Source organism: Mus pahari, chromosome 17 (assembly GCF_900095145.1).
Source record: "Mus pahari chromosome 17, PAHARI_EIJ_v1.1, whole genome shotgun sequence".
NCBI classification, from domain to species: domain Eukaryota; kingdom Metazoa; phylum Chordata; class Mammalia; order Rodentia; family Muridae; genus Mus; species Mus pahari.
Genome location: NC_034606.1, coordinates 30417809 through 30436078, shown reverse-complemented (window position 1 = coordinate 30436078; position 18270 = coordinate 30417809). Strand labels below are relative to the sequence as shown.

Genomic DNA, 18270 nt, shown 5'->3' with positions numbered 1-18270 from the left:
TTAATATATGTAATAAGATACATAACATATGGAAGGGCCTATCATTGTGAAGAAGAGAAATGAAAAACTATCTTTAAAAAGGAAAAGGATCAAATAAGCCTGCACATGTAGGACATTCTACTCTGGCTCCCGAGTGCATTAAATGCACTTGGCCTCTGCTCTATGCTAATCATTTTTTGTTAGACATTTTCTTCACTTACACTTCAAATGCTATCCACTTTCCTAGTTTCCTATCTGAAAATCTCCTATACCCTCCCCCTCCCCCTCCCCCTGCTTCCCTACCTACCCACTCCTCCTTCCTGGCCCTGACATTCCCCTATACTGGGGCATAGAATCTTTGCAAGACCAAAGGCCTCTCCTCCCACTGATGGTGGACTAGGCCATCCTCTGCTACATATGCAGCTAGAGACACGATCTCTAGGGGTACTGGTTAGTTCATATTGTTGTTCCTCCTACAGGGCTTATGCTAATCATTTTTGCTCCGTTCTGTGGTCCATGAGAGCTCTATCCCACTAGTTTATTCAACACAACTTCTGATGGAGTCTCTTTTCCAGGAGTTCACACTACACTCGATGATCACATGGCCTCCTGCCCTGTGTTCTCCAGGCCCCCTGGGTAATAGAAGCAGTTTCTAAGAAAGAATTTTGTGAGCATCATAGCCCCTAGGACTTGCTTCTCTCCAGGAGGCAGCAGTGAGGTGCCTGCAGCTCCTGGTACTAAGAGGATGAAGTGCACTGGTGGCAGAGGGGCCTCTCCCAGCTGCCTGTTGGGAGGCCACTGGATGCTAAAATAAGAGCAGAAAGAAGGAAAGCACAGGAGGTTCTTTCTTAGCCAGTGGCTGAGAACAAAGCCAGACCAGCTGCTCCGCCTCCTCCCCAACCCCCAAAGCCACCCCCAGTGGCATTAGGAGCATGTTCGAAATTATTTCTAATTCTGCTGCCCTCTTCATAGCAACCTGCCTCATTTGTTCCCCCTTCTCTACTGTTGCTTTGTTTGTTTGTTTGTTTGGTTGGTTGGTTTGGTTTGGTTTTTCGAGACAGGGTTTCTCTGTACAGCCCTGGCTGTCCTGGAACTCACTTTGTAGACCAGGCTGGCCTTGAACTCAGAAATCCACCTGCCTCTGCCTCCCGAGTACTGGGATTAAAGGCATGCGCCACCACGCCCGGTCTTACTGTTGCTTTAATTTTTAGTGTTTCTTTGATGACAGCTGCCTAAAATTTATCTCCTGAACATGGCCAAGTCTCATTGTGTTGTGTGCCTATCGCCTCCTACTGGTGGTAAAAGGCGCAGCTATACCTATGGGGAGAGAGATTCTGAGTCCAGCACCTGGGTGGAACAGAGTGACAAATGGTAGGCTGCTTCTATCAATCACCAATCCCTATTGCGCCCAGTGACTGAAGCAGGGGCCTCTACATCATCAGTGTGCGTGGTCACTCACCTAAGGCCCTTGCTGGAGCAGATATGTGAGTGTGGGTCCACAAGGGATCTATCTAAGGTGCTCCATTTAAAACAATGCACATTCCAGGAAAGGAGGACTTCCTTTTGAGTAGTTGTGCTGATACAACTGAGACAACATGTAATAAAGCCAACTATGTTCTGAGCAGGGAGGACCCAGATGTAACTTCTGTCTTTGTTTTATCCACTGAGTCATGTGTCAGTGTGCTGTTGTTAAGTGTCATGGAGTGGGGGTGGGGGGAAAAATCACAGAACTGGTAAGACACTGGAGATGGGTCTGACAGTTTACATCAAATGGAGATGCCCCTATAAATGTTCATTAGTAGCATATGAGTGACGTCACAGAGAACACGTAGGATTTGAATAGAAAGGTCCAATCACTCCCACAGAGCAGCACAGAGTGTGCAAAGCTATGGAACATAAAACCTTCCTGGATATTTCCCAAAAAGTGAAGCACTAGCAATAATCAAATATGTTTAGCAACCATCCTTGTGTTCAAAGGTCCTGAAACGGCAAGGCAAGACAAGTGGAGAACTGACTTCTAATGAATTCAACTCTGCTGCATGTCACCGTCATAGAGACAGCAGTACTGGTCCAGCCAGGTAGCAAGAAAGATTGACCAAGACAGTGATCATGCAGTGCCTGGCTTATAGAAAGCTTATCCATTGCGTATTCAAAGCCATATGCATAGAGTAAGACTTCACATCCCTGAAACCCTTACAAATATGAGTGTTTAGCTAATCATTCTACCGAGGTCTCTCAATGGTGCCATCTTAGCTTGTCATTTTGGGGAAAAATCTAGTTCTAGTTGTCTGGTAGGGAGGGTAGAAGACACTCAGAGAGTGCTCCGGGGAATGAAGAGGTTCTGTGTTCTTTTCCTACCAGGGCCTGTATTCTGTTCTGGTGATATCTGCATGACAGTGTTTTGTGAAACACAGAGATAAATCATAAAGTATCATCAAGAATGGGTCTCCTACTAAAGACCTCTTGAGGGTGCTTTACAACCCAGGACCAGGAGACCACAGGTTGCAGCTGTCCTTTTATCCTTCCTGATTTCTAAGTTGACCCTTTTTATTAAATACTGGGGCGTGTTCCTCTTCACGTTCATGGCAGACAGCCACAGACATGGTTGATTTATTTGAATGGAGTTTGTGTGTCTCCCAGAATGGAGGAAAATATTAACCCACCTTTTCCCACCATCTCCTTCCCTGTTGTTTAGTATTCTTTTTGCAGATGTCAAAGGATTTACCAACCTCTCTACGACCTTGTCTGCTCAGGAGCTGGTCAGGATGCTCAACGAGCTCTTTGCCAGATTCGACCGGCTGGCCCATGTGAGTTGCATTTAATTCCATCCTAGTCCTTGGAGAAGTGAGGGCCTGCATGTGGAATTAGAGAGAAAGGGATTCAGCCTTCATTGCCAATGCCGATTACCCTTCTGCATCCTATCCCCAGCCATGGACCCCTGACCCTCTCACACCCTGGAGGCCGATATTGCTTATTTACCAATCTCAGGGGCTGGGCTGGGGGTTGTTTCTCAGATTGATTTTCCCATGAAAGACAGCTGGTTGAGTGATAATCAACCCAGTCTTTTCTGTCTGCTTTCCACTCTCCCTTCACTAGGCCAGGTGCCGTGCAGCTGCAGTCTTGGAGCTGGTACGCAGAGCTGGCTGCCTGCAGTTTCCTAGCCAGCTCCAGCCATCTGCAGTGAATTAGCCTGTTTGAAAGAACCAGTGATGTGCTGGGCAAACCACTGTTTTGATGGACCTACCTTGAGAGCTGTGTTTTAGCCAATACGGCAATATCTTTATTTTTCCAGCTCCCTTAATCGTAGCTAAGTTAGAAAAGAGAGGCAGCAAGGTGGGCATCTACTATCAAAACACAGGCTTGTAGTCCTAGATCTACGTAAGTGACAGAGAAAAATATTGTAACCCTGCACTTAAAGTGGCTTAGAATTCAAGTAAGAGTAATGCAAGTTCCAACTTTGTGAAATATCTAGAGCACTACTGACTTCTTGAGCCATGGTGGGAATTAAATCACACTGTGTCAAGTACAAATTCACTGGTAGAATTCCAAATTCAAGGCTGTCACATTCCAAGGGAGGTCTTGTCATAGCTGCATCTGAGCAGTCATTAAGTACTGTCGTGCCACAACATGTTGGGAGCAGGAACATGGTGAATGCCTATCTCTTTGCTTCAAGATAAGTCTAGTTGGGAATACAAGGTTCTATTAGTGAGTGCACGGAGTCTTGTCAACTCTGGGATGCTCTGAAACCACAAAGGCAGAGTGTAATCTTTCTGTCAGAGACGATTTCCTAGAGGTAGTGACTCCGAAGCTAATTCTCAGGGTAAAATAAGCAAGTGCGATTGATTCAATGCTGTTAACACAGTGGAAAAAATGCTACAGCCACAACGAAGTCCAAATATACTGTGCATGGGAAAGATGGTAGTTATAAGAAGTGGAGACTTGGGGGCCTATAAGTCATTCTATAAAAGACAGACAAAAAGCAGATGGGAGATACAGGGAACACTAGGACGGGGTGGATAAGTTGATATCAAAGAAGCCTTCACTGTAGAGCGAAGCAGGGAGTGACGTGGCGCTTTGTATCTTGATCATGGTGGTTGCAATGACTGCACACTTTTGCCAAAAGGGAAAGTTCTGTACATGCTTGAGAGGCCAATTAGCAAAGTGAAAAAACTGTGCAGGGCAGGAGGTAGGAGAAGGGAAAAGAGGAACCTAACCTCTTAGTGGATGTTACTGGACAACTAGTAGATAGGAAACTGAAGTCCCCTCCTAGGGAGAGGGCTGAATTTACCTGGTACGTGGTATTTAGGGGGAAATACACATACAGCATTTCCTTTCATCATTGAACCAGTGGTGGTTTGTGTACGTTACAAATGCTTATTCTCATTTCAATTATAGTTTAGAGCATTTTTTTCTCAAAGACAAAAGGAAGACCAAGGAAATTCTCCAGTAAGAATTGAAAGATGTGGTCAAAATCATTTTATGTCAGAGAAATCACCCCCCTCCCCCACATACAGAGATAGAGACAGAGACAGAGACAGACAGAAAGACAGAGAGAGACAGAGAGAAAGGGTACAGAGTTTAACTTAATCTAACTTATTCAACCATTTGTTATTTCCTATAGCTGGACACAATACAAAGCTAGGGAGAGAGAAAACCAAGGTCTCCCCCCAGGAATCCCCCAGTTTGGCAAAAAAGAGAAAGGTGAATCTATAACCTTGTAGCAGTGTGCTTCAGACAGTGATAAACACAGGCATCATCATAGTAGGCAAAGGAAGAACAAGATTGGGAATGGCCTAGTAACCATGCACCATCCTGAGATGAGGGCTCCAGATTAAGCAAGGGCTTTTAGGATGAGACATACTGAAAATGCAAGTATGAAAGAAGCCGGTTTGCTTGGAAGAGTCTGAGAGGCATCAGGCTGCAGGAGCATAGAGGGTACGGGAGAGGCCAATCACAAGTGACCATCAAGAATAAAGGAGGAACGAGGATTAGAGGAAAGAGTGCAGCATTTAAGGAAGTGCGAGCTTTGTTTCATAGCCTGGGCTTCGAACCCTGGTGATTTTGTACGTAGTGGGGGAGAGGAGTCAAAGAGGGGATATATAGCTGGCCAGTCACCCAAGGGTGCAGGAAGCCGGAGACCACTAGTTAAGACACGCATCATCTGATTAAATGATTCTTTTAAAAACTGGGGAAGGGAAGATGGCTCAGTTGATAAAGTGCTTATCATACAGGCCTAAGGACCTGAGTTCACCGCAGCACTCTCTTTAAAAGGCTAGGAACAACAGTGTGTACTTATAACCCAAGCACAGAGGAAACAAGCGGGTGGCTCTTTGGAACATGCTAGCCAGCTTCCCTAAGTGAGTTGTTGTTAAGTTCAAGGCTCACGGAGAGACTCTGTGTGTGTGTGTGTGTGTGTGTGTGTGTGTGTGTGTGTGTGTGTGTGTGTGTNTGTGTGTGTGTGTGTGTATAAGCAAACTAAGAAAGGCATTCAAGATTGATCTCTAGCCTTCACATGCATGCACATGCTCAAACATCAACACACACGCACATACACACGCACAACACGCAAAACGGTATCATGGGGTGAACTTAGCAATTTTGGCAAGAATATTTAACATTCATAAACCAATACTGCTGAGTGCTTTTCCTGGTGGGAGAATTTTTTTTTTTTTATCTCAGATTAGATCATGGTGTTCTCACAACTAACCTGCAAAGCAGACCTGGTTGTTCCCACCTCATTCACGGAGTGACTGAAGGTCAAACAAGTAAACTATGCAGAACTATTCACAGGTGAGGATTAATGACTCAAACCCAGACCAGTTGAGGCTCCCTACTAACCTTAGGCAGATTAGGGAAAAGAGAACGGGACACTAGAGTAGCTCTGTTCATGCAGGATGCCTTGAAGCGTGAGGTGCAGGTATAGGTTTTCTTTGGATGCTCCTTGGTAGATCAGCTATCTTGAATCTCCATTTCCTATCAAAATCAAGAAGGGTAAATTCAATAATACCTGTGGTGTCTCAGCCGAGGTCTATTAGAAATAAACACTCGCGTGCATGGTCCGTAACTCCCGGTCATCCGTTGTTTCCCCTTCCCGCACCTCAGCCCCAAGGGCTGAAGCACCTTCCCTGGAGAGTTCCACACATTCCACCAGGGAAGATGATTCTACTTGCTTTGAAATGAGGAAACGTCCTGTTGACTCTGTCCTCCACCTCAGGCAAGTCCCTAGCTCAACTGAGATCTGGGCTCTGCTGTTATACAAAAGGGAATTGTGCTTCCATTTATCTTTGTCTCCTGGCGTTTGAGAAGACTCTAGTTGCCTACTGTTGGTATTTTCCTGAGGATTTAAAATCACAGAGACATCAGAGAGAACCCACCTCACAGGACATTTTACACCGGCCCCTCATTTCACTGCATTGAAATTGAAATGCCAAGATTCTGTTTCAAGTTGCCCATGCAATTCAACTCTATTTAGTGTGTGCGTTCTACAATGTCCTTGGGGTTCAGGCTGCTCAGCTTAGAGTGTTTGGACCATTGACAAAACTTGGCAACTCTAGTGTCTGATCTTTTAAAGCAATAAGCCCCTTAACTACCTTTTCAACAGAAGGAAAATGAATATGAATATGCACACACTGCTCTGAAGAAAGAATGTTATACTGTAATACCAATGATATCATTAAAATGTTAAAACATTTTTTAAACTTCTGTCAAAAAGGGGAGCAACCACAGTCAGCTATTGGATGGAACACAGGGCCCCCAATGGAGGAGCTAGAGAAAGTACCCAAGGAGCTGAAGGGGGCTGCAACCCTGTAGGTGGAACAACAATATGAACTAACCAGTACCCCCTGAGCNCGTGTCTCTAGCTGCATATGTAGCAGAAGATGGCCTAATCAGCCATCATTGGGAAAAGAGGCCCCTTGGTCTTGCAAACTTTATATGACCCAGCACAGGGGAATGCCAGGGCCAAGAAGTGGGAGTGGGTGGGTAGGGGAGCAGGGGCGGGGGGGTATAGAGAACTTGTGGGATAGCATTTGAAATATAAATAAAGAAGATATCTATTAAAAAATTTTTAAAAAGGGGAACAATATCAAATTTTTAACAATAAGGAACAACACCATGGAAAGCTGATCAATCAATTTCCAATGAGATGGCATCTCCATGATCTGACATAGGAAGATATTGTGCCATGACATTATATGGGGGGAAATCAAGTTTGATATCTCCAAACATAGTGTGATAACAGTATGGCTAAAGATCATGAAGCCCAGTGCATATGTATACCTATACACTTGCCCTTTAAGAAAAGCTTAGAGAGGAGACAGAGCTCCCAAGGCACTTGGCTATGTGATAGAAAGTGGATGTCCAAGGGCACTTTAAACTATTCTGTAGTTTAAATTGTACTAGAACAGTATGTTCACATATCACTTCTCTGATTCCAGTGAAATAAATGTTTTAGTAAAACTGAAACATCAAATATATAATGACAGAGTTTCTACTTCTATAATTTCATCTCCTTCCAAAATGTATAGCCATCCTCAAGGTGTACTCTATGATTCCATCTACTATCCACATATGCAGTTTAATCAACTCTTTTCAAGATCTTTATGATGTTAAACACATCAAGATGGGAAGGAAAAGATTATAAGACTAACTTTAGATGGAAGATGGTCCTTTTCCTACTTTACTCTTTAAATATCTTTTCCAAAGCAGTCTGCCTTCTCTAGCATGAATTTTCAAAGCAGTTTCTGATAGAATTTACTTGGAACACTCTATTAAGTCATCTGACAGCATATCAAACATGATAAGAAAAATGTGTGAAAACTGACAGAACTTGGCAGATAAGGAACCAGTCTTTGCATATATATATATATATATATATATATATATATATATATATATATACTCACTGTATACACATATGTATCAAATATATAGCATATGCTATATATTTTGTATATAAAATATATAAAACGTTTTATGTAATATGTGTATATATATATACACAAATAGATAAGTAATAAATACATAGATTATAGAGAGATGATAGATAGATAGATAGATAGATAGATAGATAGATAGATAGATAGAGAAATGATATATTCCCATTTTCTTAGGGCCTATAGAATTTCAGGAAAGTTGCCAGCTTTACCTTTTTTTTACAAGAATAATGGACCTTGGAAGTGAACATTGTTCAGTGTCTTACCAAAAGGGTAGTGGATCCTTTTGTGTGATCTCTTTATCATAACACATTTTTGTTAGGAGAGCTGCCATTTTATGCTGTCATGTAATTCTTGAAGGTTAAGAGAGGGCATTCATTGAGCTCCAGAGTCATACATGTATGATATTGAGAGCCCCACCTACCTACATATGAGCAGTGTGGGCTTTGCCTGCAGAAGCCTGAAGACCACCTGTATGACTCACAGCTCAGAAGGTAGATGAAAAATGGCAGCATAAGATGAGCAGGAAGTCTGTGGTGTACCTTTGGCTGGTGCTGCTGTTTTATGCAAGGAGGCTCATCCCTTCCTTATATTTTTCCAAAACATTCTCACTTCAGTGTCCATGGGAATAGCACAGATTTGGAGTCATTGAGTAGTACAGCTGTAGTGCTGAAGGCTGTGCCAGCTCATCTGTGGCCTAGAGGATTCTCTGTATGTTTCACCCGGTTGCTTTTCTCTCTGTAAAGCAGAGGTGACAGCTATTCGTCCTGTATGTGCAAGGCCCAAAGTAAAAGATAAGAGGCAGCATGGTGAACACAGAGAAGGCTACTCCCAAGCATCAGCTGTCATTGACACTGCTAAGGGATGGCCACGTGTCCTCTGTTACACATTAAGGACAAGGTAGATTCTTTTGACCTTGTCATATAGAGAGAACTAAATCTCACTTATCAGTGATTCCAGGATGTTCTACGAAGCAATGAAGCTAGCAATCCTGACAGTCATACAGATAAGACAAAGTCTTAGACCAAAGTATGTCCAGTTTCTTTCTTTTCATCCCTCACCATAGCTGGGAAGGAGGCAACCTCTACTCCTGAACCTTTTAGCACTAGATTCTCTCCAACCCAAGTCCCACACACCATCCCCTCCCTCAAGTGATTGTTCACGCCTCAATCCTAGTCCTTGCCTTCCTGTAAATCAAAGGGATTAAAATACTGACAGTCTCATTTATAGGCAAAAATCAAGACATCTATATAAAGCTTCTAACTAACTAACTAACTGTGTGTGTGTGTGTGTGTGTGTGTGTGTGTGTGTGTGTGTGTGTGTGAGTGATTTAAACCTATTTATTAAATTAGAGGACTAAAGTGATAAATCTCTTCCTCTCCTTATCTCCTGGTTAAATACGTTGATGTGAAGAGAGGGAGAGAGACAGAAAGAGACAGAGACAGACAGACAGAGAATGAGATACACACAGTAGAAGTTTGTTCTGTTGTAAAGAATGATGAAACCATGACATTTGGAGGGGGAAAAAAATGAATGGGACCGGAGATCGTTATGTTAGACAAAACAAACCAGACTCATAAAACAAATACTGTGTCTTCTCTCTCAAACACAAAGCCTAGACTTTCAAACAGAGAAATTTTAGCTCAAGAGAGGAGAGAGGAGAAAAAGTGTGGTAGCCAAGATAAGAGCAGCACCATGTGACACCATGTGACACTCACCATGCTGAATTCATTTAGGTGTTTCCTTTAAGAGTCAAGAAAACTTCCTAGTTTTGAAGTCTCAAAAAAATCTTTGCTCTTTCAGAGAATAGTGCTAGTAGAGAGTCGTCTCCTCTTCGTCCTCTTCCTCCTCTTCCTCCTCTTCCTCCTCTTCTTCCTCCTCCTTCTCCTCTTCTCCCTCTTCCTCCTCATTCCTCTAGCTTTTTAAGGTATGGTCTAATTTGTCCCATGCTATTCTCAAATTCAGTATGCAGTCAAAGCTGACCTTGAACTCCTTGATTTTCCTTCCCCTACCTCCTGAGTGCTAGGATTACAGGTGTTGGACACCGTACCTAGATGATAGCATTTCCATTAGTGTCTGGGGCATTTGCTAATGGATTTTTCTTTTTTGAGTTCTTGGATACATTTTTGAAAGTTTTGTTTTATGACATGGCCTCAAGCGGATAGAATTTTCATTATTGTTTTTGGTAGTTGCTGACAGATTATTTTTAATAGTTCCTTGATGGATTTTGCAAAAAGAAAAAAAAACGTGCTCTATTACAATATCCTAAGCCTTTTAATGGTTTTAACAATGATCCCCAGTTCTCTCTTTCTGATCAGACTTAATCAATAGCTCTCTTATTTAAAAAAAAATCAGTAAGTTGGCTGAACAGCCAATAGACTGGAACCCCAAGCTCCTAAAATCATCCAGAAGTCAGGTGTGCACAACACTGAAGCCTACACGGTATCTCTGTGCCTGCTTGGGTGGTTGGGGAGGTTCAGAACATCTGACCCAGTCAGAGAAGCATCAGATTCAAGTTCTGCTTGACTGTTTTTTATCTTGTATTTACTAGTTATCAAACTGCTTACATTAGGAAGTCAAAACAGTGCTTTTTATCTTGGTATTTCAAGGATGTCAACTGAGCTTCCAGCTCAGTGAGACCCTTTCTATTTACAACTCCTTTCTCAAGCCTGAGACCATTTTATTCCCAAAGATAGCCCCCTACCAAGGAAATCATAGCTCTCTATGGCTCATCCCTAGAAGGCCTGTCAGGATACTCAGCAGGAACCATTCATCGAGAGAAACCATGTCATGCAGTTACTCATATTGTAACACAATACCAGAGGTGGCTGATTAATTTACTGTGGAAATACTCGTTTTGCCTCAGTTTTGAGTATCAAACAAGGATTGTTTGGCCCTACCTCTTTGACCTGTGATGAGATCGCAAACCACTAACTTCATGGAGGCTGGGGGCAGAAAGACCACATGGTAGAATTGTCCCACATCAGCAATACATTCACCCAGGGACTAGAAAACCATTGACTACATCTTTTGGGTGCTAGCTGTCAGAAACAGGACCGAAATGTTTCTGAAATGGTGGCAGGGTGGGTGGAGGGGAGATGGAGCCCACAGATATTTCAGACCCCAGAGACCAGCATCAGGGTGTAGATCTAATTTTTATTATTCAGTATAAAACTTATATACAATTTTTCAGCCAATACGGTTGCAGTTACATAATTAAGGGTCAAAGGAGGCATTACACTGGTTGCCCTGCTGAATCTAATTTGCTTGTCTTGACTCTGTGGGGGAGGGGGTAACTGTCCAGTGGGGATGTCTGTGAAGACAGGAAGCACAGAGCTCTGGACTTGGGTACTTTGTTCTGTCTCGCCATTCTGCTGGTAGACATTTTAGACCTTGGGCTGTGTACAACCCAATCAGGATTCCTTGAACAGGCGCAGGAGACTAAGGCGCCTGCCTGGCTCTGCGTCCCACTTCTTCCTCCACTAGGCTCACTCTTCCATCCCCCACATATGCCTTAACTCTTCCAGTTTCCACCATCTCACCAAGCACCAAGCTGTGGCCCAAGAATTAACTACCTACGGTTTTTCAGGAAATTTCAGATCGAAAGTATAGAAACTGTAAAAGAAGGTTCTAAAGTTGGGGGTTTCGGACTCTGAAGTACAGAGCACTTGACTCCATTTGCATCTTTCCTTGAGCATTCTGATGATCTGGTCCTCCTGGTGACACGGTCCTTTCCCTACCACTTTGTTCCTTTCAGGAGCATCACTGTCTTCGAATTAAAATCCTGGGGGACTGCTACTACTGTGTGTCTGGACTGCCTGAGCCCCGCCGGGATCACGCTCATTGCTGTGTTGAAATGGGCCTCAGCATGATCAAAACTATCAGGTAAGTTGTAATTGCCTCCGTGGTCCTTGAGGCCTCGGTGTGTGGGAGAAGATACATCATCCATTTATCCTTAGCTGAAAATTTTGGAATGTGGTTAACGTTTTGTATATCTGCTGATTCTCCCAAAAGAGCTGGTCTCCTTGTCTTATGATTATACTTCACTTTTGGTCAGTTATACAGAAACTCTGAATCACAAATGAGGACATCACAGTGAGGACAAAAAAAAAAAAAGAGCAAATTCTCTTTGGAGAGCAGAGTGGGAAAGGTGGACTTGGCACATACAATTTCAGTGCAGTACAATAAGCTCTGAATGAAAGCTAGGATTTGGGGAGGTTAAAAGAAAGACCCACTAATTTAACTGCTATGGAGGGAGAAGGTGCCCAGGGTGAAGGCATCTAAGATGTTGTTTGAAATATATTCTGCATAGACATCAGCAGGGTGGTGGAGGTAGAGTGTAGAGCTCTGCAAATCAAGATGAGCTGCAAGTAATGAGGTGTGGGGTACAAAGAGCAGTCTATCCATGGGTAAAAGCCAGCGCCCACAGGACCTTGATATAACAGAACCTTAATGTCAGCTAGTATTGGCTTTTTTGTGTGTGATGTAACTACTTTCAGCTTTTGTCAACACACTTGTCCAGTGTTCTAATCAAAAGGGGGAGTATGATGGTTGGAAGAGTCTAGAGTTAAACTGTCTCCACAGGCGAGGAGATTGTCGATGCCCATTCCATTGTTCTCCATCTTCTGTAGGATGAAAGTTCCCTCTATTAAAGACTGGACAGATGAGATATAGACTCAAACCTGAAATTTCCTTTAGGTCAGACTTTGGTGAGTTAACTGTTCATTTGGACACTTGAGGCTCTTGGCCTTTAAACAAGAATCAGTTTTGATGTTTGAATGGGTTTTAAAAGGCAATGAGACAGATACCCAGGGAACCAGAGATCTGCACAATCAAGAAGGTACTTATCCTGTCAGCCAGTCAGTAACTCTGTAAGCAAATGATTATTAAACTTTTCCATAAGTGAGACTTGTGCAAAACCCTAGAAACATTTGTGAATGCATTTTCTCTAAGCCTTCACTCTGCATGACCATAGAGAGTCTACTTAGGTTTACATATAAAGCAAAGAAGCCAGAGTAGACATCCCTGGAGTCTCTATCAGTACTGAATGTCTGTGACTTATACCTATGCAAACCTCACACTCAAATAATTAAACATAATGCCAACACTCCATATGAACAAAGACATGCTGTAGAAACAGCATCATAAAGGAATGGAGCATGCCCAGTTCACTCTTGTGTCTCTTTCTTCAGAGAACCTTATCCCTGGCCCTTTTAATGGCCAATTTAAGGCCTTTGTGGAGCTTTGGATTTGGGCAATGTGAAGTGAAACTTAGATAAGTTGAAATGATTTGAGGGCATTCTTCCATTCCTTTATTAAGTACCACTTTTACTTCCTTAGGAAAAGACACACTGGCTGCATATTTTTTAACTACATGACTCAGAGCCTATTAATACCCAAAGAACTCCTTGATTATAATGTAGGAGACTTGAGGTCCAGCATTAATTCTTCAGTTAACAAGAAATTATGGCATGGAGGAATGAACAGAAGCACTGGATTTAGGCAAGCTGTGGTTGTAATTGACTAGAATCTCCACTCCTTCTGCCAAGTCTTTTCACTCTGGGAGATGGATGCTGAAAATACTTAACACTTCTGTGTGTGTAAAAGAGAATCCAAGTTACTAGCTTTATCAAGAGGTGATTACTGTTTACCAATTTATCCCTTACACATGATGCATTTGTTTGATTCTACCTAAAAGCACTTATTCCAACAGAAAGATGTGTGTGTGTGTGTGTGTGTGTGTGTGTGTGTTCCAATTGGAAAATGTTTGTGTGTACATATATTTGTATGTATATGAACTTCAAATAAATGTGTCTGATGCACACACAGACATACACACACAAATTGACTATTGAACCATAAAAATGAAAGAACTTTTGTGATTTTTAACAACATAAGTAAGTCTGGAAGACATTATATTAGGTGAAATAAGTCAAGGATCAAAAGACAAATGCTATATGGTTTCATAAATGTGATATCTGAGAAAGCTGATCTCCCAGAAGCAGAGATGATAACAGCAGTTTGGAAGTTATTGTTCAAGGGTAGAAATTTTCAGTTTTAAGAATATCCCTAAAAGACCTTGTACACCACCGTGACTGCAGTCAATTATATATTGTATCTTGAAAATGCTCATAAAAGTGAAACCTACATGAAGGTAAAACATGCCAATTAGCTAGTTTTCACCATTCCATGGTCTATTCATAATTCAAAGCAATGTTGCTATATAGTAAGTATATACAATTGTGTCTGTTAATGAAAAACAAGAAATAAGATACAATTTAAAAAGTGCAATTAAATAAGATAATTTAAAAACTCACAGGCAAGGGACAAGAAAATTAAAGTAATTGAGGGAGAACTGGCTAAATATCTCCGTGGCTAATGGTGTTATCTTGCAAGCCTGGTGATCTGAGCTCAATTCTTGGAACTCACATAAAAATGAATGAGAGATACAATTCCAAAAAGCTATAATCTGACCTCCATACAGGCGCAATGACACCAATGTCACATATATCACACATATCTTACAAACACACACCACCACCACCACCAAACAACAACAACCACAACAACAGTAATAAAATATTCAGAGCTAGAGAGTTCCATAGTTCCAGTTCCCCTAACCCTTTGCACTCTTATTAGCGACCACTGAAGATAGAACAGTGGTTTTACACCCTTGATCCAAATACATTGGTATTCATTTGCTCCATCTACCCAAACTAAGGTAGCAGTGGCTGCCACTCTATGATCAAAGGTGTCTCCAGAAGGTGGTGAGGAACATGTAAAATGTGTCTAGAAGTGGCTGCTTGAGTCATAGGCATCCCTAGACTGCATCCCTAATGCAGGATTGTTTGGAAGAAATATCATTCAGAAGCAATTCTTTCTCTGGAACATTCTTCCATAGATTATTTTCCCAATTTAGTGCATATATCACCCCTTTAATTCAACCTGACCCTGACCAAGCAGTGCATAGCCCATTTTTGTCCCTAAATCCACAGTTTAAAAAGAAATTGATCCTGCATTTTTATTGGCAACTAATACTCAGGTTTTGTTTTGGTTTTGGTTGTTTTTTTTTAACTTACACATGTAATCAAAATAATGGTAACCCTATTGTCTGTTAAGGCATAGATTCTCTTTTTCTTTATACTTAAGAACCAGAAACATTGTTTCAAATGTTTTCCTTAGTTGATTTCCAACAAGGGCGATTTCAGTTATTCTCACTGTAAATGTCATGGCCACCTTTCCTGGTGCTGTCACCATGCCAGGAGTATATATACTATTTCAGATTTTGATGTTCGAATTAAATTATCTTTGGAAACATCATTTGTTTAAAAATGGTACTTATGAGTACATAGTACAAAGTTCATCTAATCAACTGTAAAGAATACTTCATATCTTTTTATTATGATATATAGAGTGGTGATGAATTGTAGATACTGAGAAGAGTTCATACTCAAACATTTTCAGTTGATGAGTTTTATTTTCCATAGAACTACTTATTATTAGTTTAAGTTAAGAAAGTTCTTTTACTTGTAAGATATAACATTCAAGTAAAAGAAAACCCTCAGCTCTAAATATTTAATTTAAAAAATAAGCTCCACAGAATTTTTGAAACATTTATATATTTGGAAATCAAATAATATTTAAAGAATTTTTTTGTTGGGCTAGGTGGATTAAGAAAATTATTTACCGAGTCTATGGTTGAATAGGCAAGGGTGTAACTTCCTTTTAAGAGAGAATGTTGTTTCTGAAAAAAAAGTGAGTGACGCACCAATCAACATCTTATTATATCACTTCAAAACATTAAAGCTAACTTGCCCCCCCCAAAAAAATCTGTTACTTTAAATTTCTTCTGATTAAAAAAAAAAAAAAAAAAAAAAAAAAAAAACAGAAAAACAATTTCATCTGCTTTTACAGTGGCAGTTACATAATAAGCCTTTTAACAAACAAACAAAAAAAATCAAACGTTTTTCCCCTTGGAGACAGAGCCGTGAAGAATAAGCCATCATAACAATCAAGAATGGTAAAAAGTTTTTGTGGAGTCCCTATCCCCTCTTCCCCAGGGTTCCTTAATCCTTCCCCCCACCCCCACCCTTCCAAAAGGCTTCATAGGCTCTGTCCCATGTTTGGCTGTGGGTCTCTGCATCAGTTTCATTCAGCTGCTGGGTGGAGCTAGGTTACTCTCTGCAAGCATAACAGAGTATCATTAAGAGTGTCAGGGATTGGTTCTTGCCCGTAGGATGGATCTCAAGTTGGACCAGTCATTGGTTGGCCATTCCCTCGGTCTCTTCATCTTTGTCCCTGTACTTCTTGTAGGCAGGGCAAACTTTGGGTGGAAGGTTTTGTGGATGGGTTGCTTTCCTCACCCCTCCACTGAAAGTCCTTCCTGGCTATAGGAGGTAGCCACATCGGGCTCCATAACCCCCTACCACTAGGAATCTCAGCTAGAGTTATCCTCATAGACTCCCTGGAGTCTGCCCAATCCCAGGTCTCTGGCACAAGAAGACTAACAGAGCCAGCTAACCTTAACCCTTGGGGGCTCCCAGAGACTAAACCTCCAGCCAAAGAGCTGGGTGTAGACACACTGTGCCTACATAGCAAATGTGCAGCTTGGTCTTCATGTAGGTCCCAAACAACTGGAGGGGGGCTTACCTGCCTCTGTTGCCTGCCTATGGATCCTGTTCCCCTAACTGAGCTGATTTGTCTGGCCTCAATGGGACAGGCTGTGTCTAGTCCTGTAGTGACTTGAGGTACCAGGTTGGGTTGGTACCCAGGGGTAACCTCTCCCTTCTCAGATTTGAAAAGGAAGGGGTAGGGGGCTGTGTGCAGGGGAAATAAGGGGCTGTGACAGGATGTAAAGTTAGTAATTTAAAGTAATTTAAAGTTGCAGATGTGTATGTATGTGTATGCACATGTATGCACAGACATGTGTGTGTATATATCTTTGTATATAGAGAGACATATGCACACATGTGATATGTTCATGTACATGTGATAGTATATTTGTACAATTTGATTTTATATATATATATATATATATACATATATATATATGCATATATATATATGAATGAATGTATGTATGTATGCCAGGAAGAAATGAAAAGTGTCTTCTCTGTCATTTTATATATATATATATATATATATGATATATATATATCATATATATATATATATATATATATATATATGAATGAATGTATGTATGTATGTATGCCAAGAAGAAATGAAAAGTGTCTTCTCTGTCATTAGTATTCTAAACTCAAATTAATACAAGATACCCTGGGACATATACTAGAGACAGTATGAAGTTCCAGGCACTTTGGAAAAAAAAATAAGAGCCCAAAACAGATATAAAAAGATCACTGTGGGTAGGAATACCTTTCTCTGCAGTTGACTCTGGCTGAAGGAAACAGTTTAGAGGTACTTTTCTACCAGTTTAGGAGAAAGAACAAAGCATATGGAAATTGTTTTAAAATAAATAGGAAGGAGTGGTAAGATTGGGAGTTGGCACCTCAGGTGTCAACTCAAGCACAATATTTAAGTATCTATCATGATATTATATTTATGTTTTAGTGGACATTATTCTGAGAATTTGGGTCAGGACTCCACTACATTTGTTACTAGGTGTGATTGTGGCGAACGCCCCTTAACTAGACGTGATTTAGAAGACACAGTCTGCATGAAGTGGACAACTCTGCAGTGGCAACAGCAGACCCCATCATTTCCCATCTCACCTCTCACTAAAAGTGTAGCCATGGACAGATAACTTAGAGGCCTGTGTCCTGACAAAATAGAGATCACTGGAATCCAACTGGAGTGTTCCTTTTAAAACCCAAATAGGTAAATAGATAACATTCACATTCTCATAACAGAAATAGTTTTACCATTTAATCTATTTTACAGTATATATGTGGGTGTTATGCACCTTTGAATTCAGGTACAAAGGACGTCTAGAAGAGATAGCCTTGTGCTCAGTAGTAGAGTTACAAGCAATCATAACATGGTAGCTGGGAACTGATTTTGACTCTTCTTTAAGAGTAGTGTGCACTCTTAACTACTGAGCCATATATCCAGCATCATAGAAATACTTCTAATAGACTCTCACAGATGGGCCTGAGTTCTGGTAGTATAAAATTTACCTCGACACACTATCAGAATCTATTCCTCTATCGTGCCTTCTATCCAGTGCTTTACTACTCAGCTATTAAAAACAATGAATTTATGAAATTCTTGGGCAAATGGATGTATCTGGAGGATATCATCTTGAGTGAGGTAACCCAATCACAAAAGAAGTCACTAGATATGCACTCACTGATAAGCAGATATTAGCCCAGAAACTTAGAATACCCAAGATACA

General features: G+C 41.2%; 1 protein-coding gene across 4 annotated transcripts in view; it reads left to right on the top strand.

The window, feature by feature from the left end:
* Adcy8 (adenylate cyclase 8) overlaps positions 1 to 18270 on the top strand; it is a 208830-nt gene that overhangs the window by 90401 nt on the left and 100159 nt on the right. For all 4 annotated transcript variants that reach the window (XM_021216372.1, XM_021216371.1, XM_021216370.1 and 1 more), the window contains exons 4-5: positions 2675 to 2786; positions 11671 to 11798. In XM_021216372.1, coding sequence (XP_021072031.1) covers positions 2675 to 2786; positions 11671 to 11798 — 240 coding nt within the window. The remainder of the gene's footprint in view (positions 1 to 2674; positions 2787 to 11670; positions 11799 to 18270) is intronic.